The 25,286-nt window shown below is 37.0% G+C and overlaps 1 protein-coding gene across 1 annotated transcript in view; it reads right to left on the bottom strand.

The window, feature by feature from the left end:
- Positions 1-1,378: 1,378 nt before the first annotated feature.
- The window catches only part of LOC132565445 (rho-related GTP-binding protein RhoE-like), a 29,598-nt gene continuing 5,690 nt past the window's right edge, over positions 1,379-25,286 (bottom strand). Inside the window, exons 2-5 of the mRNA XM_060230085.1 lie at positions 15,289-15,379; positions 4,902-5,011; positions 4,408-4,542; positions 1,379-4,049 (exon numbers count right to left, since the gene is read on the bottom strand). Coding sequence (XP_060086068.1) covers positions 3,804-4,049; positions 4,408-4,542; positions 4,902-5,011; positions 15,289-15,379 — 582 coding nt within the window. The 3' untranslated portion in view covers positions 1,379-3,803. The remainder of the gene's footprint in view (positions 4,050-4,407; positions 4,543-4,901; positions 5,012-15,288; positions 15,380-25,286) is intronic.

Here is a 25,286-nt window from a genome sequence, read left to right as displayed (position 1 = left end):
TCTGTGTCTACATTGTGTATTCACTAACACACCGTTGTTTGCCTGAGTCTACATTGTGTATACACCAACACACCATTGGTTGTTTATGTCTACATTGCGTATACACCAACACATTGTTGGTTGTCTGTGTCTACATTGCGTATACACCAACACTGTTTGTTGTCTGTGTCTACATTGCGTATACACCAATACTGTTTGTCTATGTTTACATTGCGTATACACCAACACACTGTTGTTTGTGTGTTTCTACATTGTGTATACACCAACATACCGTTGTTTGTCTGTGTCTACCGTGTGTATACACTAACACTGTTGTTTGTCTACATTGTGTATACACCAACACACCGTTGTTTGTCTATGTCTACATTGTGTACACACAAGCACGCCGTTGTTTCTTTACGTCTACATTGTGTGTACACCAACATACCGTTGTTTGTCTGTGTCTACCGTGTGTATACACTAACACTGTTGTTTGTCTACATTGTGTATTCACTAACACACCGTTGTTTGCCTGAGTCTACATTGTGTATACACCAACACACCGTTGTTTGTCTATGTCTACATTGCGTATACACCAATACTGTTTGTCTATGTCTACATCGTGTATACACCAACACCGTTGTTTGTCTGTGTCTACATTGCGTATACACCTACACTGTTTGTTGTCTGTGTCTACATTGTGTATACACCAACACTGTTGTCTGTGTCTACATTGTGTATACACCAACAAAGTGTTGTTTGTGTGTCTATATTGTGGATACACCAACACACGGTTGTTTGCCTGAGCCCACACTGTATACACCAACACACTGTTGTTTGTGTTTGTCTACATTGTGTATACACCAACACCGTTGTTTGTGTGTTTCTACATTGTTTATACACCAACACACTGTTGTTCGTGTCTGTCTACATCGTGTTTCACTGTCTAGAATTCACTATTCTGAAATTTAATTCTTAACATGTATTTAATTGCGTTATTTACATGTTTTCTTATCTTTCAGATCTTTTGGTTTGTTTATCTTTATTCTTTGCCAAAGTTTCTGTAACGCATTAGAGGTGCTGTTTATTAGAAAAGTTTAAATTATCTTGTCGGGTCGCTATGGTGCAAGTTAAATGTGTAACTCTATAAAACGAATTCCGGACACTCTGTATCTTCTATCGCTTTGTAGCTTAGCCTAAACCCGGAAGCAAACTGATGTGACATGAATATTTATTTTTTTACAAACCATTGGATCAACACACTATTAGAACGTAGTTCCAAGCATCCTGCTTGATAATTCACATACGCAAAATATCCCGTATGTTTTCCATCAAAATTCCGATATGGTTTTTCTCTTGACCCCACTGGTATGGAAATAAAACAAAAACATTATTTTTTTCCCATAAATTTATTTAGTTCCATCGCTCGTCAAAAATCTCTCGTTTTATACGTCTGGAATAACAATGACACCTGTATCCAAAGGATACATGCACGCTCTCTATTTCTTAATTCTGAAAGCTCACTTCATTTCACACCATTTCACCGACACTCTTTCAACAAAGGTGGTGGCAACTTCAAAGTACTGAAACATCATATAAGTTAAGGAAACATATTTGTTCTCTCTAGTTTAAAATATTGAAAATTAATAAATTGGCAAGGTGACAAATGGAGTTATGTACGAAATAGATTTGCCTTCAATATCGAGAAATATAACAATTTTCTAGTTACAAATGCCGCTAATAATGCCAAATATTATACAAAGGAATATAATTGATATGTTTAATGACTGAAACACAGTAGGAAAAGATAACCGAGTAATGCCACGCGAATGAAGCTTATCTTCTTGACATTACTCAAGTTGATTAAAAGAGTTTACAGCAAAATACCAAACGTCATGAAATTAACACGACGTCCTTTGGAAAGTTGAAATTGTAGTAACGGAAACTTGATATTTAGAAAAGAAGAAATTTAACAACTATCACTGGGACAAATTAAAGCAAATGTTTAAGCATGATTTCTATCACAGGGACTTGACACTAGTTTCTAACCTCATGATCATATATAATTATACATGAGGACCGAGGTTGGGAATGATGTCAAGTTCATATGATTTTAATTACAATGGAAAGACTACTCCACCAAAAACTGTCGATACAATTAATTCCAAGCATGAAGTTTGCCAAGCAGGTTTCATTCAGTGGAAACGTTTAATACAATACAGTAGATAACACAGGATGAAAGTGTTAGAGAATGCTATTACCGCGACGTAACAGAGACAACATTTACAATGGATGAAAGACATTCGTATTTCAACAAAACGGAAGCCTAGAATAAAACCCTGACATTCTTATATGCATCCAAATTGTCATTCTTTCAGTACAATACACATCGATAGTATTTTTGACAGGAGAGTTCCGAATAGCTATACAATAAAATATAAGGAACACATTTGCTTCTGCTATCTTATAGAAGGTACTGGAATCGGAAAGAGGCGTTCCGAATGACAAATTCTACAAGCTCAGTAAAAAATCTGCATGCGAGACTGTGCTCGCCAGTTTTGATAGCAGAGCCACGTATGTGTTTATGTACTTTTTCATTTTGGATTTCTGTAAAATTAATCAAAAACGAAATCCTCCAAAACTTTTAGCAAAAAAAAAAATCCGTTTACCACCTGTTTATCATATGAGAGTCACCTGTAAAAAGGAAGTTTATAAACAAACACCATCTGATGCTGTCTACCAAAAAATAAATATTCTACAACTGTACATCTTATTATGCAGAAATAAAACTCCATTTAAATGGATAAACAACCAATAGAGACAGTTATCCAAGTCTTGGTACATGTGTACTAGCATTTGATTATTTTTTTATCTATTTTAACAAAAAAAGTCTACATTTTACATGGAATCTCCGTGATGTGTTTATCCAACATAAAACGGAAGGAATTCTGTAGTCGAGTGTTCAAACGTTGCAAGCGAGTATAGTCGGGCTTTTCCGGCTAGTGCAAAGAGGTGACCGGAAAGACCCGAATATGTCCCGACTGCCCTCGTGGTCATCTACATTAACTAGTTTATCTCTCTTTACAAATTGTCATCTAGATATTTCTAACTCACACTCTCGTACAGTATCAGCGTAACCTGTTAAATAAATAAATTTTGTTCTGGATAATTAAACTTATCACATCAAAGTTTGTAAGGGGAGATTTACATACAAATATCCACGTGTCTCGCTTTCTTTCATATTTCAATAAATATCAATAAATAATATTGAAAAAAACACAAGTGGTGTATATAGCCAGTCTATATATGCAAATGTCCGGTAAGACTCAGTAATCACCATGGGAACTGGATTCAAGGTGAACGAGAAGCAAACGAAACGGACACAAAAACGCACGTGCAATCCAATATATTGTGATGCAAAAGGAGCAGCTCAACCGTCTCTGTATATGACTAGATAGCTTGGCACCATTTGTGTGACTCACACACCTTTCACTGACCAAAACCTGAATTCGGCATCATAAATGACGTCATTATCATCGTATCAACAGCGTCCAAAGAAGACGTCTTTCAACGTACTTTCCTTAATCACATTACATTTCGTGTCTTATCCTTCTTTGTCCAAATCTGGATATCGCTGACTTATCACTGTATGTACAGACCATTTTCCATCACAGAATACTAGTTCAATCGACTCTCCTCTTCGATCTCCACTTTGAGCAAATATTGCTTTGGCTAAGTCTAGCGTTATCAACATAACCAATGGTAAATTAAAAGAAATATCACAACACTTGTAAGAATATGAATTTGATATGAGACAAAAAAGATCACATGACAACACAACTCTTGGCAGCCTCCTTCCGTAAATGAACTTTCGCTTCCCCGATACCACTGAAGCGTTTACGCCTGATGAATGACCTCTGGCGTCTAAAGTTCGTCGTTTCTGCGGTACTTTTATTTCCGGCGGAAGACAGAGCGGCTACCTCAACTACGTCACAAACACTCCTATGAGATGTCTTGGATGATGTTTCCGAATACACTAGAGCGCCGATATGTTTTGCTGTCTTTAGACCCTGTAGTTAAAAAAGACAACATTCAAAATAAGTTTATATCATGGCACCAAAAATGATGCAACATTCAAATTCAATAAGATCTTAACACTTCTATAATCGCAAAACTGATATTCACAAACTTACATTACATCAAGTTCTTTCGTCATATCTTCGTAAATAAATCGTGAGAAAGGGTGATTTTTTTTTCAGACAGTCATACATATATCTTAGGCCAATGCATCAATTATTTTTGACAGGAAAGTAACTTAACTATATGCAAGTAAAGAGTTTTATTATTTAAGGTCATTTTTCCTATAAAAATATTAAATCAATTTTGAAAAAAAAAAAAAAAAAAAAAATGAAGCCAGAACTGACATACCTGATCATAAGTAACCATTGACTGTTTTTTGCGCGCAAGTCTGGCTGTGAAATCCGTGTCCGACCTCAGGTCAGTCTTGCACCCTACCAGGATAATAGGCTGTGTTGGACAATGTTCCCGTACCTCTCCGTACCACTGGAAATTTAAAACAGAACAATTATTGTTAAAAGAATGAAACTACATTTTTTTTGTAGAATGTTAAACCAGTGTGAGACTCACTAAAATTTCGTCTTCCTATCAAAAAGAAACCATTTCATCAGTTTTATAGATAAATAATATTCACTAGCACTAAAATAACACGCATCAATTTTCCACTATTATCAATTCGTGGATTTAAGAGTATCCATAAAATCGACGAAAATATGGCCTAAAGGAATGTAATATCGTTACAGTATACCTCAATCTATACTGATTCAACAAGAAGATAACCGTATATACAAACAATGTTGTTTACGTAACGTCAATTACAAAACACCCCTTCAATATTGTATTACCTTAGAAACAACAGACTCCATTGTTTCAGGATCAGCAACGGAAAAACAAACAAGGATAAGGTCGGCATCACTGTAAGATAGGGGACGCACACGATCATAGCCACTGTCTCCTGTAACATAGAAATAGATTTGGTCAGAAATCAGAAACCAAACATAACAGATCGACCACTCCGATGGTAAGCAAAACAATCACTACGATGTCAGAATCAATTTTGGTAAGTTTCAAAGCATTTTCTTGTTAAAAAACTTTAATTTCTACAGAAAAAATATTGCTTTGAAAAGAATTATCACTGTGATTAAAGGAGTTTCACGGGTTAACGAATCCTTGAACTTTCAAAGTCGATATTTTTCAGTTCTTTTTTGTCACGTTTCGACTTCCTGTAGTTCCTAAAGGTTAAAAATATAAGTTGTTGTTTAAATGAAGTTAAAATACCGAAATCAATCTCACTTAAGGGAATTACCAAACGTCTCGACTGTGTATAATTACGTCATCAAAGCTCGATGTCAAAAGTTCATCCACTTCTTATAAAATATGAATATATCGTAGATTACGGTACGTAATTACTCGCGTTCAAGTTACAAATATGTCCTCTCCAAATTCACATTTTGTTCTTCGGTTTCGTGTTCAATACTGATTATAGACTTTTACTTGCGTCAGACTAAATTATCCTAAATGTTTGGCACTGAAGAGCTTTCAACGATAATTAAATTTTAAATGTAGAATCGGAGACGGGAGACGGATGTTGGCTCCCTGTGGCCCAAGAGAATGGCGGGAGTTCGGTGTTATCTGACGGTTTGTCCAAATACACTTAGTTAGATTAGTCTGTATTGAAACTTGGTTTTACAGAAACAATTGGAAATGGGAGAAGGAAGGGAAGAGGGTGATGAGAGATGGAGGAGGGACAGGAAACGTGATTATAACTTCGAAAAGTATAGCCTGCATCAGCGACGATTTCAGGGAAATGATGTCCATGGGGGTAATTCTGAGGGATGAACTAATCAATGCTGTGAGCAAAATTAATTGTTTTTATGAGCCTGAATTTGTGGGGTGTTTGTTTTCTTTTTCTCGAAAATAGTATTTTTTGGACGCTTTATTACCTGGATAAAACTCAATAAAACTTTTTAAAACTATCAATTCGTGTATACATGAATTAAGAGTACACGCGGAATCAAAAAATACCTCTGCCTACGAAAATTCATGACTTAACTCATTACACAAACGCATTTAGTTGTTTATGCCATACAAATTCCTCGATATGTTGTACATGTAGTATACTTAGATCAAATTTAAGTAACAACAAACGTTAAAATTGTTTTGAAATTATAACATTTACGTACTTTAATCTCATTCATATGTTTATTATACCTTGTTAAAAAATAAATTCACGTGATTTCATGACACGACGCTCACGGAATCAATGCCATATTTTGCTACAGTACAATGCACCTGAGATTTATGCGATTAAAAATTATAAACTTGCGAAGAATTTTAAAACCCTTCAAACATTATACATCATATTTTAATCTCAACTGCTTATATTAAATCCGGATGTGGGAGTTTACTGGTTTAGTAGGCCGATCGTGATTAGTGTCAAATATTCCATTCACAATATTGCACGTTTGAGTGAGAACAGGGCCACACCTTGATCTGGGTAGTCATGGCTGTGTGAACTTCTGCATAAGAGATGTCTCGGTATCGCTTCGCCATCGTAATGATATAGAAACACCCGACCAGCAAACGTGCATAGTGTATTTCCGTTAAGGCATTTTCTGCAGTCGGCTGCCTGGGCCTATGCCAACTGTATTGTTTGGATGAACTAGACAATACTTTTTTTGTTTTGTTTTCGGTGTTATCGCGTTTTTCCCTACATCGACTAAAAAAAGTCAAAATATAGACTTATTCCAGAAAGAAGTTATGATCACGTAGCAAGAAGCTTTTAATCTTGTTTTCCCCTATTTTTCCCCTTATTGACAACAGGTTTATCTACTTTGAAGATGTTAATCCAAATAAAAACAGTCTGTGAGTTTTAAATACGTGCATGTCTGTTAAGCCCCCCTCCCATCATGCTGAAGATCAGCCCCTACGTGACCCGTGACCCGCTTGTCTGTACCGGCTCAACTTCAAGGTGGGAAGCCTCCACGATTCATCATTCTTTTTTTTTATGGAATGTCAGAATGACAATTGCAGGCGGTGTTGAAATGTACCTATCGTATGCTTATATCCCTTCAACGCATGCGTGCCAAACGAATCCCTTTGATGAACAATCATGTGCCATGTTTCCCTATGCCCCTGCCCTGGTATCCCTCTCCAGTTTGACATGTACACGCCTGCCTCCTTCCCGTCCCTGCCGCTCATTGCACCCACCCAACAGCCAATGCCCCTGTCTTCGTTTCCGGCAACATGCTGGTTAAGACGATAGCACACGTCAACTGTAATTATCTCTGATTAAAAGTGGTATCTGGAATCCTTGAAGGCAGATGTACCTATCTTCTCGTAAAAAACGACTCGGGTCTGGGTGGGGATTGTGTCAGAAGTTAGCAAACGATTCATCTATTTATATATAGAAATGAGACAGAAAAAAAAAACGAATTTAAAACACGAAGTTAACCAACATCAGATAGCGATTTACAGGTTCGAGCTGGCAATTCTTAATCTAGTACCTCAAAGTTCTGTTGTTCTTGGCGACGTACAGAAGCAAATATAATCAGGTGTTTCTTTCTTCACCAGTAGACCTAGCCATAATAGATTACAGCATGGCGTACTAACCACAGCCGCAGACGCTAACACAAATTTAAGCAGAGGAATCTGTGAAGTATGCTCTGACAAACAAACAAGTCTTTATCCAGATTTCGAAATCTTAATCGGTTTCCAAAATATGCAGTTTCAAGAAAACTTGATTTGATCAACAATCAATGCTTCATCGAAAACAGAGCAGACGACAGGAGACATCCTACATCATTTTTCACCGCGCGACATATGGCGGGAATTCGTACAATCAGGTGATACAGTGCACATTATGACGGTTGTCAATTACGTACGAAAATGTCGCGATCGGAGACATCGCTCATTTGTAAGAGATATTGTGTAGGTATCTTTGACCCTTGTTTACTCAAGTGCAAGCACTAACTTCAACCAAACATCTGGCATACTGCCTCTCTTGATAATGTGGACTGATGGGCCATCATTTTATTGTCATTATACACGGAGGCATCCCACAGCAGCGTAATGGCCGCGTGGAATACACCGAACTCATCAATGTCAAACTCTTACGTCATCGTAATATATTCGTTACGTTTATCACCCCGTGAACAGCCTAGGTCATTTTGAGGCAGGGTTGCTACCTCACCAAACACCATACCAGAGGCCCGTCGCATGTCATCCAGAACAATTAGGGGAAAGTACCCTGCCCACGGACACAACTATATCTGCACAGACTGGTCCATTTCTCGACTTTCTGAGAGACAAACTGGGTTGGAAACGTCAAATTGTAACAAAAAAATCAAAGCTTTAACATAGGAAGACACGAGATTATTCATAGTTGTATCTTGTATTTAAAACACTTCACATTCCAATGTTTAGTTTCCAGAAAGAAATGTCATGACCTTGACATTTAAATGAAAATTACGAGAGTGCTACAAGGTCTGATGCATAGATGAAGTTATAGCAACAACTACCGTTCCTGTTTCGTCTGATCTTTACAGCTTCAAGCTAGTCTTTCGTGCATAAGGCTCTTGCATTTTCTAGTCCTGGTAATGTCAAGAACATATCCAACAGGAAGCAATTCGTTAAATTTGACATAAAATTTTGTGTAGCTCATCTCGAAACATTTAATTGCTTGCACAAGGCAAGATGAAAGATCAAAGACCCAACCAGCGATACCTGTGAAATACACATGTCTGTCGCACAATGATGAGACATGGCGGACATATCGGCATGTATCCCAGAATGCCACACATACTCAGAATTGCACGTGTATGTCATCATATTGTTTCCCTTACAGGCATCAGTCCCATTAGGTCGGAATGTCTGTGCATTTTCACGGGTTAGCCGGAGTCGTCCACAGACAGAGACGTAGTGCAAAGAGCTAAATCATTGCATGTTGTTACAGAGTTGTTAAACTGTCGCGTTCCAGTTGTAAAACATTAGTATTTCAACTCTATATTTCGTCTCCTATTTATTCGTAGCAGTTTTTCACAAAATATAGACATTTTATGTTCTATCTTACAGCAACAGGTGAAAGGCGTGGCACTGTACTGAATACTTGCGCTGTCTCAGCCAATATGATGTAAAATCTACTAACTTTAGTCTTAAAATCATAACTAAAACCTTAATAGGGTTCAAGAACACTGAAACCGACCTAAACTTGGATATTATTAGATGTGAAAGCCTTTATGATATATGTTAACAAATCTTGCTATAGTCTTAAAATGCCTGTAATGATTTCTCATATATAATGCAAATCATATGCGTGTTTTAACCATGTGCACACTGAAATTTTACCAACATTGTAGTATTAACTTGTGTTAACGAATTGAATGTAACCAGATTTAAAATCTTCCGGTTTCCCTGTACAGATTACGTACATAATTTACGTATGACTGACATTAAGGAACGGCCAGGGCATGTAAGTTCAACTCGTGGACAGATTATTAGGACACCGACCAGTTCTACTCCTGATTAAGCCTTCTCAGTGGTTAATGGCCTGGACGTTTTACACCTACTGAATATGATGTGTGTGCATAATTCACTGCCCACACTTTCATCTAGGTATCTCACAATCATTCAAAAAATAAACGCACATGCCACCTATTTTAGTATTTACAAATTGTCAAAGTATATAACTGCTAAATGAGAACAAGAATCTGAACGACTTTGGAGATTAATGCAAAATATGCGTTTTCCTTTCAGGATTTTAGAATTCAGATCGTAATATTTCTATATTAACAGGTTAACTATGCTTTTTTAGTGAACATTTCCTTCCTTTCTGAACCCTATAATCCGTTCACACACGGCTCAATGGCTGTTTACTGAAGTAACACAACTGTTTACGTTTCGTCTGAACATACCTTGTACATCCACCCGTGACATATGGCTATCTTTCCGAGTGCATACCTATTAAAGAGGTCATCCCGTTTGGTTTATCGTGTGTAGACCCGTCCGGTTTATCGTGTAAGAAATAGGGAAAACACGGATGCTTTATGTACCAAAAAATAATATTTTTAAGATTTGTGCTGGCTATATAGACAACCACACTTTTAGGAGTATGAAATGCTTTGTTCTTTTTCATATTAATGTAACAGAGGTCATTATTTATTTCAATACCTCCGCTATGAATCGAACCAGGGGCCCCCGACTTACTAATCTGACGCTCAAGCAATCGAGCTAAAGAGTTCTCTCTAGCCAAGTGGTATATTGCGGCTAGTAGTTTACCAGGGTTATATTAATATATACGAGTTTACCAAACACTCAACGCACACATACTGTCGATATGTAAACCACCCTGGATCAGCCATAACTGTAGATCTATGGGGTACCGTCGGTCCTTTTCGTAAAGGTGAAAAATATTTTCTCGTTTACGGCAAGTGCCAATATTTCCTGATTGATAAATACTCTAAGAGGAGAGATCATCGGTGTTAGCATGTCAGGTCTGTCCATATACTACGATATATTTATCAAACATGTACAGACCAGCTGTTTTATACTCCAAAGTTCAGTCAGAATTTTATGAATAGAACCTTGTATTTTTTGCTCAGGTAGACGTTTCTTAATCGGTATGATCGGCGGATCCGGTGTCACCGCCAAACATGTAAAGACAAAGGGCCAGGCAATCATCAGAACTGGCGACGATCTTATCACCAAAAGACAAAACGAAGTCAGTTCGACCAGATCATATGCTTCAAAACCACATCACCCCCTCAGAGAACACTCAGGCACTCTCGGTCACGGGCCAGTCATCAACAAAACCCGAGACGCACCCGGACAAAGAGATCCGGAAACGCTCCTCTTCTCGCGAGACGGTTTATTACACAATGTGGTGAATAGTGTATTGTGTCCTGAACGGATCACTTACAAAAGTACTTGTTTGTTTTTGACTTATAGATACAATTGTACAGAATGAACATTTTCAACACAACAGTTTACATCTTCGTTTTCAGCGTCATAAATCAGCACGCATAACTAGACATGCTAATCGGCTTCAAAATGGATGTGTTTTGTTATTAGTATCGAAGACATCGCATTCTGCTTATATGAAACACCGAGATCCCGTCAAGGACTCACACATCACAACTTATGTTAGTCGTGTAAATGAAAGATGTTTAACTTGTAAACCATAGTTTTAATACAGGTGTGTCGCCATATCAAACTATCAAATGTCAAAAACATGTCCAAGTCAGTTTCAAAGCAGAGTGCTTTTGAAAAAATGTAATTATAATATTTTGGTTGCATCATACCATATCCCGGTCTACTGACCTATCCCATAAAACACACTAGGGAGTTTGTTGAAACAAGACCAACCCGAAATAGCTCGAGAAACCGCAGTCTATAAATGCTCCCACGATACACTCGGAGAAATGAGTGGGTGTCATCGTCTTTTAACAGGTAATAAGCAACGACTGGTTAGCATATAATACAGCTACTTCCGTTTACATTTTCCAACCGTTGAAATCATCATCATCACGGTACGTGAACGCCTAATGTGATGTTATATTTCGAATAATAGAAATATTAGAATAAACAAATTTGACAAACGCCTAGCGCCAATTCTTTCCAGTAGCTTGGATCATTGTTTCTTTAATTACTGTATCCGCATATGTTTTAGCATAAAGCTAGACTTAAACATTTTATCTGTTTTAGTCGTAATACATAGATATTATGTAAGACAACCGATACAAAATGTATACCTATAATAGATTTATCAATTTCATCTGGCTTGAGTTTTATTCGTGTTATCAAAAATCTACCGAGTTGGATTCCAAATATGTATGTTAAAACACAGAATGAATCCACCATATCTTCTCTATAGCTTACTGGTGGACGTCAACACCTCCACTGGGTTTCTAGCAAAAACAAACCTTATCTCTCACCACGAGGTTCCTTGCTCCCCCTCCCTATCCTCTACTTAAAAAAGACCTACTCGTCGTGGGAAAAAATCCTGAAGGAATGCTGTTACGGGTATCAAATTCGGTCACACATGTTTACACGTAATTCACATGCTCATTACTATGAACTGATTTTACTGACGCATATCACGTCACATGGTTACGCGAAAACGTGAAACTCAATAGACGACTATAGAAACCGATAGTGTTGATAGCCGTCCTTTTCTATGGTTATGATAAATGCAAGCCTTTGTGGTCAATGTCACGGTGCTCTCAAGTCAATTTCCGACGGCGATTATGCCAAGTCAAATTCGTTTATTTCCGTGCATACTCGGGATTTTCCGTTGTAACCGTCTGGCAATAGTCTGCCAGTCGATGACGTATGTCGTCTCGGTTGAGAGCAATGCTAAGAAGAAAATGTGTTTGGTGAACATGAGAGAAACCATACACATTTATAAATTCTGTGCCAAAAAGAACCACTAATACAAATTATGGACATTCAAATCTATTTCATATGGTGACCTACTTTTTAACCCTATGGTTTGTTCCGCACCATGTGCAATATCGGAGAAACTGCTGTTGAACGATATGTATGCTGCTTATTTAGCAAATAAATGTCACTAAAGCGAAACGAAACTGCGTAGTTGATGTTTTAGAATCCAGAAGTACAAGTAATGCTAGTTATTCGATTAGTTGGTTCGTTGTGTTCGTTGTTGAAGTTAAATCACCGTCTTTAAGAGCACCGAAGTGAAATAGGACATTACACCATGTAGTCACGTGAAGTTTTTGTTTTTAAATATATAATCTCACAAATCGTACACACGATTAACTCAAGATTTAGATCTCCAACGCTCTAACGGTATTGCAACCCGTCCAAATGAAACAATGTTCATAGTTTAATGCACAGAAACATTGTGAATTATACATAACGGTTCAAACGAAATTCACCATCAAATTCTATAGCATAAATATTTAAATGTTTGCATCAAATCATCTGTATCAAACCCCTAAAATTTCTAATTTTGTTAGAGGTGTTTCGATGTATAGTGTTGATCACATTCCTAATATTGATGTATTTTAGTGATATGTTTTCACTAGGAAGCTTGCTAATGTAAACACGTTGCTGATAGAGAGGCAAGTCTGTGCATATCTGAAGGATGGCCACCCAGGTTAAGATTACTGTAGTGGATAAAATATCAACATTTTCTGGACCACTGACGAATTGCATAGACAAAGCAAATCAGAGTTTTCGTATATGTGAAGTGACAAATTAAACCATATTGTCAAAACTGACGTTTTCCGTTTGGTTAGGAACCTCGTGGACATAGTCGAAGTAAACATATCTACCAATCTTATCAGGGGGAGTGGAAGGGATACTCTGATACGGTGTGACGTAAATTTGAAATAAACACGAAATGTGCCATTTCCGGTTATTATCGCCGAAACCAAATAAAAGAAACCACACCAAGCCTGTGTTGTAGTCTACGTTTTCTTGAATGGAGGCTGGTGTTGCGAATAAAAATCCAATCATTTTCAGTTATCACATTGAAATACTATAAATGAGGTATTTATTATAATACGTTAGAATGTCTGTGTATATTCCTTATCGAGAGAAAAGACCCCAAACCATGACCTGTTTACTTCGTCATTAGTTCGGGGCTTTTCAAATACAATTTATATTCCAGGCACTTTATTGATTATTTCATTTATCAGCATCAAACCCAGTACTCGTCTACCGTTTGACACAAGACTACTGAAAAGACTTTCTGTGACCGGAAACTGAATATGAGATTATCGAGAAAATTTTAACGAAGTTGAAACATGCCAATTTGCGCTTGCTAATATTGAGTGATATGGTTATGACGTCACTAAAAGTCGCGGACACGCGCAATTCTCAGTCTTGATGTACTCACATGTTGTCTAAAATGCAAATACTATCAGAACGCATATGATGAGCACGTGTTGCACGTTCTAACGATAACGGGACTTGCTTGCAGCTGGGCACTTGAGAAAACATCTTGAATATCAGGTTTGTCACATGTAAACAACTTACGCTAGAAATAGTAACAATTTTATCATCAAAACTCTAGAGAGCGTAGCAAAAACACTGGAAAGTAATCAACGCTTGACAGCCTACATCGTGAAACAACATGAACAAACTTCTGGTTCACTTGCCGTGGTTTCGTATTTCGCTGAAATATTGCGTCTTCATGTATCTATAGTTAAACCGCAAAGATGTTACGCTCTATAACCAGCACATCTCGTGATTCGTGGTCTTAAATCAAGCTTTTATCCGACGACCAATGTAATGACAACAACGAAAACGGTTGTATTGTTTGGAATATCCCCACGGAGTAATCATATAGCGTTCATTTATTGTAATTTTTCACGCAAGGTTTACAGATTGTGTTTGTGCTGACGATACCTTAAGCAGTGCGTCGGTAAAATATATCTTTATTTAAGAAACACCAATGTACTATATACAAAACAGAATAGACAAGAACGTGTCGGTCTCCTGAACACCTCCCCTACCAGCCCGCTAAATTTTCCACCTCGATACCCATTTCCACTCCAACCGCGCGGAGAGCTCTAATTATAAGCACGCAACACTAACGAGCAATACTTTATGTTACGAAATTTACTGAAACGAGAAATAACGAGCACTTGGTTACGAAAAGCCTTGTCATGACTTCACATCTGCCCATAGTGTGCATAGCAAGCATTGAAGCAAAATAAAAATATCGTGCTACAATTTGGTGTTAAAATTGTTGTCGGTGTATTGCAATTGTCACAAATCGATATGAATCGTTTCGAGTAATGCTTGGAAGCCATTTCTCTAAATGCCGTATTCGGGACGCCCTAATATAGAAGCAGGACTTCGGACCAATTCATATCAATAACTGCGCCATTAACAAAATCGTATTTGCTTCTGTAATAATAATTACACCACACACGTTCCTCGAAATCTAATTGAACCCGCATATTGTAAACCACATGTATCTTCTCGATGAATTCATGAAACATGCATGGACAAGGAAGTTTCGTTCTCTTCCCGTTTTTGTTCAATCATTCACCGCCTACGCGTGGCCTTTTGATCCTGCGGTCTTTACAGAATCAGCATTCTGATTACAATTCCATCCCAAATCTCTGTAACTTCCGGTTTATCGCTATGTACGATATGAACCTTCAAATGAACCAAACAGTGTCTCTGACACAACAGGAAGGTGAGTACAGATGTATGCTTATGGATAATTTACTAAATATATAAAATGTCACATGTACTTACCGGAAGTGTCCCATATTGACATTTGTATTTTGTAGGTGTCGGACACGTGGTACGTTGCTGTGTAGGTATCGAAACCTGTAGGTGTGTATGTCTGAAATAAACAAACAAACATATAATCATCGTTACAGAAATGTGTTGTTTCAACAAGTTAATGGTATAAATTGTATCGCCCGTCCCTTATTGTTGGTTTTATATCATACAAATAAGTATAACATATAAATAAATAGATAGGTAAATATATCAGATAAATAAATAGATAGGTAAATATATCAGATAAATAAATAGATAGGTAAATATATCAGATAAATAAATAGATAGGTAAATATATCAGATAAATAAATAGATAGGTAAATATATCAGATAAATAAATAAACGGTATACATTTGATGCATGTTCTAGGCATTAAAGGACGAAAAGTTCCCAGATAATGCATAAATTCCCGTCTCTTTCTGCCGTCATAATCAGTGTAGGAAGACTGAAGATTACGGATACATTAATTATACCTCCATGAATTTACATACAGACGTAAAAACAAAATAAAAAGGCCACTCTTGTGGTCATTTGCAGAGAGGTCGTGGGAGAGTAGAAAGCCCGTTAATATCTAGATTTGAAATGTGATCTAACAGCACTGATGTATTGGAGAGAAAAAACAACGGCAATATCATTCATGTTTTAAAGAAATATAATGTGGCCTTGATAAGCCATGTGATACCATATATGTAACTATTTATTCACATGATACTGCACTTTTTCTAAACTGTCAGGTGTTCCTTAATGACATACAGGTATGTCGTAACACAGATCTGCCTATCTACATTAACTACAATTGTCGTCTTTCATGTCGCCAACGATTAGTTGTCGCAGAGTGCTTGGCGGGGGAGTTTTGCAGGTGAGCCTAGCGATTTTCTGGAGCCCAGTCATACAAAAAACATCCCAAAATAACAAGGATTTCTTTAATGCATACGCATTTATTTGTGTATATTTACATACATTTCACAGTCAGTTCAAATTTAAGCACTTTCATATTTCAGTTCTGACGTTTAATGTTTAAGTATTAAACGTATCTCAAACTGAAAGCATATAGAAACGAGAATTTAAGCTGACGATGACAAAACGTTGGTGTTTTTTTCATGTAAAGGTCCTATGTGAATGAGACATGGACGATCTTCGAGCATAAAATTACATGAGCACACAGTAGTCATTGTATGCAAATCCTTGCGGTGGGACGGGGTTTAATTAATGTTTTGGTTGAATATAGCACGAAGGGCTTTAGAGCTTCTATGTGTATTGTAAATGTCACATTTTGTTGAAGTTTGTAATATTTCCTCAAATAATTCTAAGCTGAATGACATTTTATCAAACGAGCCATTATGAAAGGAACGCTGTGACTGTAGAAGTGTTGCGAGAGCTGCCGGTCTGTGGTGTGGGTCAGAAAGGCAGCACAACATATGAATATGACACCATGACGCATTAATAATCAATAGAATTTCAAGATGTATCAAAAATAAAAAAACGATCCCAATGCAGTTCAGATAACGTTAAAGTATTTGAGAGTAAGCATATTTGTGAAATTTGACTCGTTATCTCACAAGCAATCAAGTAACTGGCTAGCTATTGGCCAATGGAGAGTGAGTGGCTTTTGACTCAAGTCACCAGCTAGAAAATCACTCGAGTCATTCCGTCATTCTACCGAAAACTTAAAATGACGGAAATCCCCGAGTGGGCCGATCGGCTGTGTTTACAACGATGTTAATCATATTATTGATTTCACAGTTGTTGTTTCAGACACAATTTGCTTCAGAACCTCATCACAACGGTAAATGTCGTAATAACAGAGTTTACATTATCACCACCCGACTTATCTCTTACCAATACAATAAATCCCGTTAAATATTGACAATGCCTTGACTGTTTCCTAAAGGTTTCGTCGAAAACAACGTGAAGTAGGATACAGGACAAAAAGTGACAATCCTCTTAAAGTGTCACTGACTAAACTTTGTCACTGCAGACAAAAGTAGTCGATAACGTGACAGTTTGGTCGTTACGTATGTCATAATCCTTGAACATAAACCTATCTACATAGTCTGTAGTGTATATCACATGTTATCGACCAAGTGGCATAATCCTGACCATTTGACATTTTGACCGGCTCTTCGTTGATTACACAACGATAAAGGAAATTTACGGTAGCCAGATCATCCGAGTGGAGCCTATTGACAAATTGACTTATAAATGACCCTCACAAAGTCGCTGATCATCCGGTGTTGTAATCCGTGCACAAGTCAGACTATAATGCTTTGACAGGTGTACAGACGAGAACTTTCCACGTGACACTTGTTAAAGAAAGTACAAAACATGTGTAATATTCTAGACAGATCTGAAGAGGATTACAGACTATTGTATATAGTCAAAAAGTCGGGTAACATATATATCAATTTGGATCATTGCCCATATAGGTCTCTCGATAGAGTGGACACACAATAGGTCGTAACTCGACAACACCGTAACCAATGGAAACCAGTCTAACTCTGTAAAGAATTTTAACACCGAGGTCGATATGTAGTATATAGGGAAATGAAACACTTACACTATCACTTAAAAACCATCATTTTTCCATTTTGAAGATTTGATTTACTTTATCAAAACTGTTTCGCTGATTCGAATATTTGCGGTTTTACTAAAAGGTTGGAGCAAAAACGATGTTTTTTTCAGAAATATCATGAAATCGAATGGTTTTCTTTGGCAATTTAATTTCGAATACATGTTTTTGTTATTGTATTTCTATGCTAAGTTATGAATTTTTGAAGTACGTGCAAGATAAAGTTGAGTGTGATGTCATAAATGTCCAGTATTTATTACGATAACACCGACAGAAAGCTTTTTATTTGATTGACGATACGGTGTCAACTACGGATACTATATTCGGCTTCGCGATTTTGGGATGTTTTAAATTCTAATGTCTCACTGACCTAAAAACAGGATAGTGGCGACATCAAAACAAAACTTTCTATGTTCACAAAAAAACCCTACATCTTAAAGTGTGAATAAAAAGCTTTCATCGTGTGATTATATTACTACTTTGTAATATGTAATGACAGATCCATGTATTGATGACGTAGTCTTCATGAAATGGTGACGTAGTGTTCATAATTGCGCTGACGCAGTAATCATGAAGCGATGACACATTCGTGAAGTGCTATCCTAACCAGATTATGTACAGCTATGGGTAAGTTTTTTTCCGGGAGGGCGTACCGCCTATAGGCCTAATTTGTTTTGACATGTTAATTTTCGCTGAAGAAGACTGTCGCTTTTAATTTGGACCTTTCTATAGCAGACACTAAGCTTGTGGTTGAGTGAAAGGCCTAACGGTTCCAAGTTGTCGTGAATATAAAACAGAACTTTATCGATTCTTGAAGAAAAATCAAAACCTATTCCAGTAGACTTGCATTCACCAACCTAACGTGAATTTATATATACGGTGCTATTATAGCGAATTTCTGACAAGTGAATTATAGTAACATTTATCTCTCGCGTTACACACACACACTTTCTTTGGGTTTGACATTGATAATACCACATCACGGGATGATGTCAAATCATTGAACGGCAGCCCATAAAAGCATTACCAAATTGTCTTCCAAAAAAACCACTACCCTCCTTCATGTCAATGTTATATGGACGCAAAACTCTCACTCTAAGTTTCTAATCGTTGGCATAGAAACGGCACGAACACATTTCCATATACTGGCAACAGGAAAATCGCGTTTTGATGGAACTTACATGCCTTTTGTTATATCACAAATTGTAATAAAATATTCGCTAAAATGTTTCTGTTAATTCTAAAATTAGAAATGAAAACGTTATCAAATTTTATAATTCTGTTGTCGTGTGTAGTTTCAAATAAAATTCATACCAGAAAATCAAATAGTCTTGTTTTACCTATTTGCATAATTAGGTTATATGACAGGCGAACTCCGAAAATTCCTTGGTAAAAGTTCCCAAGGAAATGCTTTCAAAATAAATTACAATTAAACTATATGGAAAGCGCGATGTTCAAATTTACATTATCAAATTTTGCACTCTAGACGTCATGCTTAGAATTTTAATATTTGGGAAACACCAAATACGCACATCTTCCCTGAATTTTGACATTAGAATTTCATTTTCTAAATCATGGACCAGTCAACTATGCAAGACAGGGATGACAGGTATTTCAGGAAAGAAATCGCATATTTATATTTCCGACGTGCTGTCCCCTGGGATCGTGCATGGTATAACCTGGGAATTGATTCCGCGGCTCGCCAACGTGAAATAGCATCATTCCAGAAGATATAATTCCGAGCTAATACCATTTTTCTCGATCACTCCGCTAGGATCATATGGAGTTGGTTTAATCTCGTTTTAGTTTCATATCCGAATAAAACAAATTTGGCAGCATTTTTTTTTATTTTATTTTCATTTTTTTTCAATTTGGAGTCAATTTGTTATTTTCGATCATGTATTTCGTGATCTGCATTGCGACAAAGTTGTATAGGGGAGACATGTACTTGAATTAGCCGTGTCTACAATCGTCAGTCTGTCCCGGAGCCGAGGCGTGTTCGTAAATTTAGCGTTGCACCGACGGGAATCTGTCGCTGTTGAACCAGCTCCGTGTAATTATATCATAGTTTTGATATATGTTATCATACTTTGATCCCTTAAGCAATAGCTCTACTTCGTTAGGGAAATATAACATTTCAGTTCAATGCAATATTATCTTGGATTCAATTTATTTTCTCTCTGTCGCGGGTATGGATACACACGTGAAATGTCCCGCATTCGAAGCTCTGTGCCGACAGAAATTGAACACTAGAACAACTTAAAATACTCCGATCCAATATTTTCAAATCCAAGCACAACAAGATGCAAATCGTTTCCTAAATAATGGGAAACCCCTTAGTGCTTTGTTCTCATTTGAAAATGTGACATTAGTTACCTGGATCGACATTTAACAAGGCGGGTATCGTCGAAGAAGCATCAGACGCTTACTCTTCCGGAACATCTGATCTTATTATCCTTGTACTTTTTTCCCCCACGAGTCTCCGTGTAAATATTTCTTTGTTCATATTTTGCCCTAGTTTTATTGAATTTGAATCATGATTATGTTGACATGTTGGTATTTTTGGGGGATTTTTTCATCTTAGATTATTTCTAAATCGATATCAATTTACATTTTTCTAGGAATATAAGCATAAAAACAACCCGTATTTATTCTATTCAACCTTTAGTTTGACTCGCGTGCTGCCTGCACTGCGAAGGACGCCCGGAGAGTCGGTCTAGACGAATTCTCCTCTTCTGGGTGTAAATGTCATATAGGCCGATATATTTTTATCATTTAATTATAAGATTACAAGGATGTTTTTATTATTCTGTCGAACGTGACATTTTGCCAACAAATTGCAGGAATGTCCTCGCGTGTGTACGTTGCTAAAGGGTTACACATCGTGATAGCGTGATGAATCACTGTTCAAACAAACTCAGAGTCGACCCACTTAGTCAGCTTTAAACATCTCCTCTTAAAAACATATACTTAGGTGTTATTTACATATAAACAATACATTTTACAGAACCAAAATATTTAGTTAAATGATAAATTCTATTCGCAAGCATTGATAGATGGAGGTGGTTTCAAGCCTAGAGCGCTTGGGAAGTCGTTTAAGGTCCCAGTGGCGTTACTGCTATTTATTTATATCCAAGTGCATAGTAACAACGTATCACATCATCACTCATTCTTTTTCGGATTTCGGTGATAAAAATAAGAATTCATAATTTTCCAGTCTGTCGATGAGACGTGCGATAAAGCTCAGACACTTTTCACATTCTACGGTTTAACCAATGTATGTGCTTGGCGGCTGTTTTTCGATAGAACAGTGAAGATAGGTCGTAGACAAAGGGTGGAGAGATGTGCCCTCCTGGTGTATTTGTGATGCACACATTCCATAGTTTGTATTCGGTGATAGTGCAAAAATTGTATGTTTACGTATCGTACTAGCGTCTTGAGAGCTATAAGTTAGAAGTGTAACAACCACGCCACACGTTAAGTTTACGAATAGTTTTTCTCCTGCAATTACAACTATAAATGCATTGTCTCCCTGTTTTATCTATAGTCGACATTAATTACCAAACGATACAGATATAATTTACTGTGAAATATAAATATTATATTGTCAATATAAATGATATCACAAGCAAGGATGATATTATGTTATTCATATCTTTTTTCTTTCTATACTTGTGTCATTTATATCGGTCATAAATACCATAGCAAGGCAGTTCAATGCCTGTATTTACCGCCCTACATTTACTGACCATATCAGAATTGTAACTGGATAACCACTTGACAATGAGGTACATACATGACATCGATGCACACACGCTAGACTTCATTTGCAGACGTTTAAATTTCACTTAATGCAGGTAGGTTTTACCGTGCTTAAGGTCAGAGTGCATTGCAGGTACAGCTAGTGCAGTTATCGAAAAATGTTAACACGTGCGGCATGGAAAACTACCCTATTTCGAGTGTGCAATACCCTTATCACACCGTCGTTACGATTACCTGCGAGACCGCATCCGTCGGAATTCTGATAAATTCTAAAATATATGCACAAACATGTAATAATGTGCTATATGCACTGGTAGGCAGATATCTGCCTGACTATCCAGGTACAGTCTCGCTGTGACTGGAATCCATGACGAATAGTTTTCTCAGATACAGCGAAATCCCCTATCATCACCCCTCCGAGTACATGTAATGCGGAATATATTGCTCGGTCTGTGTTTGCATCGAGGCACTTAACGCAGCAGACACGGCAACCGAACGACCTCACGATACAATACTTTGGGTGCACATCCAATAGAGAAATAAATTAACAAAAAATCTAAATAAGGGCTCAAAATTTTATAGTTTGAATCATCTTCCTTTGCCTAATCAAGCGATGGCAGAAGTAAATATTCGAAGCGACCCCAGGGGTCTGTGATTATATCTTTACTAATCGAACATCTTTTTCCAGTATTTAATTCCCCGGGGCTAGTTGTAAATACACTACTAAGGGGAGATAATCTGATAACCTGACGCCAGGTGTACCACAGAGCGCGAACCAAGTGTAAACATTCACATACTGTCAACTTATAGAGTTCTGCATGAATAGATACGTGCTGATAAGTGCTTGATGAGTATACCTAAATATCTAACCGATATATTTACTTTGATGTCATCAAAATGACGTAATCTTCAATCTGATCGATGTCACTTTCAAAACAAATCATTTAACACGATTGTCAGTTTTCAGGAGTGTGAAAAAGAACCTGATGATGCATCTATTTCTGCATATGTATCTTTGATGTCATTGTAATTAATATATTTATGTTGGAATATTTTGAGTGTGGTCTACCAATAAGAAATGTCATCGCCTTTTTAAACACATTCTCTGAGCTTTTCTAGCATACACTAACTTTTTAAAGACACGAAAGTCACCTTAATATGACTGCTCGTATTGTTGAATAAGATTCGTTTTCCTCCAATATTAACATACTTGCACAGTAGAACCGGAAGTGCTAATACACAAACTAAAATACCGGACGATTCTGAATACTTTTCATACGGCCTAATATCTCTACATTTTACAGAAAACGTTCTTAAACACTATAGGACATCAAAAAAGTTTCCAAGTACAACAGTATTGACCCCGAACCCTTTTCCCACGCTAGAGGGGAAGTGAACCTTTAATTTGCCGATAATTACCGGTTGACACTAGGTGTAGCCTTTGTATATCCCCTCCTTTCCACTTAGTAAAAGCACTGGTTAGCCGGCCTAAGTCAAGAAGTGTGCTGTAGTTCGTTTGTCGAAGTATAAAAGGACGAAACAGGCAAGAAAATATAAAAAGGGCAACTATTGTGAATTCAAACCAAATAGCCAAGTGCTTGGCATTCAGCATTAGTTCAATGAGGTGTTATCAGGGGTTGCATACCCTCAAAACATGGTATACTTAAGTATCGGTCTCATCAGCGGACCACTTGGGCAAAATATATATCTATATCGCGGCTGAAATACGCAATATTTAGAAATAATCTTTTAATCAAAATTTACACTTGAATGCTATCAAGAATTTTTTTCATAAGCCATGTTTAAGTATAGAAACGTACAAATAATCATCAGAAGGCAGGAGATTGGCGTATTTAAAATTTGTTCCGTCGTAAAACAAATTCATCAAATACATGTTCTAATATAACATCAAAGATAATTAAAATGTGATAAATTTATCAAATTCATTCGGCATGTATTTAAGTAGTGTGATGAGATGTGACATAACCGAATTAATTCTAGATCACCTGTGCGTTTCAACTTGTGATAACGAAAAAGACGGAAGCGAGATTGTGCGAGATGGATTACATAATCTGATTGGGGAACCTCGTAAAAATAAGAGCCCTAGACAAAACGGTCAGGATTCGGGAGGGGGACGGAGAAGCGTGGAGCTGACAGAGAACAAGACCATATAGTGTGTAGCTTGGTTATTAACAAAGGAAAATAGCGGCAAGCGTGTAATCTTCATAGTGTTGAGAAAATAAAGATATTGTTTAGCTCGTGAGATTGTGTACTGATGGTAACCATCAAACACAGCATCAAGTGTATGCACGTGCTAGAAAGTCTAGTCTAATACGGGAACATTATACATGTTTAATATGTATGACCTGCAGTTGACCTGGTAACTAAGGGTTGAAACGTCAGATAAAAACTCGTACATTGTGTTGTAAATAATGTAGAAATGACCTGTGAAGTGTCGAGTTTCGGTTTCCACTGATAAAAACATCATTACTGCTGATAAACTTTCATCCTTGATTTCAAAATTAAAGCACGGTGCCCAGCCTGGCCATGTTAAACAAAAATTATCACATTCTGGGGAATAAAACGTCTCCATAACTCACTTTAACGTCCCGAATCTTGACAGAATGAGAAATAAATATGATTTGATTATATTTACTGGGTTTGCATGAAAATTTAAGTAAAAGAAAATGGCACATAAATTTCGGTCTACAATTATCTATATATACAGTTTTATAATAGGATATGAAAATACAAGTCGATTGGTAGCCGATATTTTCTCCGATTTTCATATATCGTCTTAGTTATATGGTAGGAATGTCGAGTCTAGAGATATTCTGAATATGTTTTCATAGCCGGAGAACGATATCGGGTTTTACCTCTGACGTAATATTGAACATTCGTTCAGAGTTTGGGGTATATTCTCCAGATTAAAAATTAATCGAAACCAATCGACACTAACGCCTCTGACTTCCCAGTTACGAAAGCATGTGCCATCGTTACAAAGTTTACATTTTTGATGATTTGGGAAGAAGGTTTAAAGTTACAAAAAGTGTTAATCCATATCATTAGTAATATTAGATATCCCATTTAACTCGACAAGACTGAAATACATGTCGCTGGTAATATACATAATTACAAGTTACATCGTGTTTATATATAGCTCTATGGAGATTTTCACCAAACAGACATGTCCCGGCACGTCAGTGTGTAGGTGTATCACCTGATCGCAAAGTAAAATAGACTCGTCCGGGTTCATTCATAATTTGTGATGTGAATGTTTTACCATATATCAGTAAGAAATCGGGGTTTTTTTTTTACACGCTTCCATAAAATTCCTAGAATACTAAAATTAAGATATTATGTATGTGCATATTGACACATCCTATATCAAAAACAAGGCTGATATATACAGTACCAAATATTACACAGGTAACCGATTTACAAAGGTTACATCTCTACATGTGTACCATGCCATTCTTTCCTAACTCCGAGAAGTCATGTTCCAACGTTCTCTCGATGTTGAATAATAATACAAATGAAATTAAATACATTCAATGTTTATGTATCGATGTAATAGGTTTCCGCGCTCTCATGTGAAATCCCGTGAGCTTTGCTCATTGGTTACTATCGAATGTAA

This window comes from Ylistrum balloti, unplaced genomic scaffold (genome assembly GCF_031769215.1).
Source record: "Ylistrum balloti isolate Yb309-2 unplaced genomic scaffold, AGI_CSIRO_Ybal_v1 Utg369724, whole genome shotgun sequence".
Classification (NCBI taxonomy): domain Eukaryota; kingdom Metazoa; phylum Mollusca; class Bivalvia; order Pectinida; family Pectinidae; genus Ylistrum; species Ylistrum balloti.
Note: the sequence above shows the minus strand (reverse complement) of the source record. Positions and strands in the feature narration are given on the sequence as shown.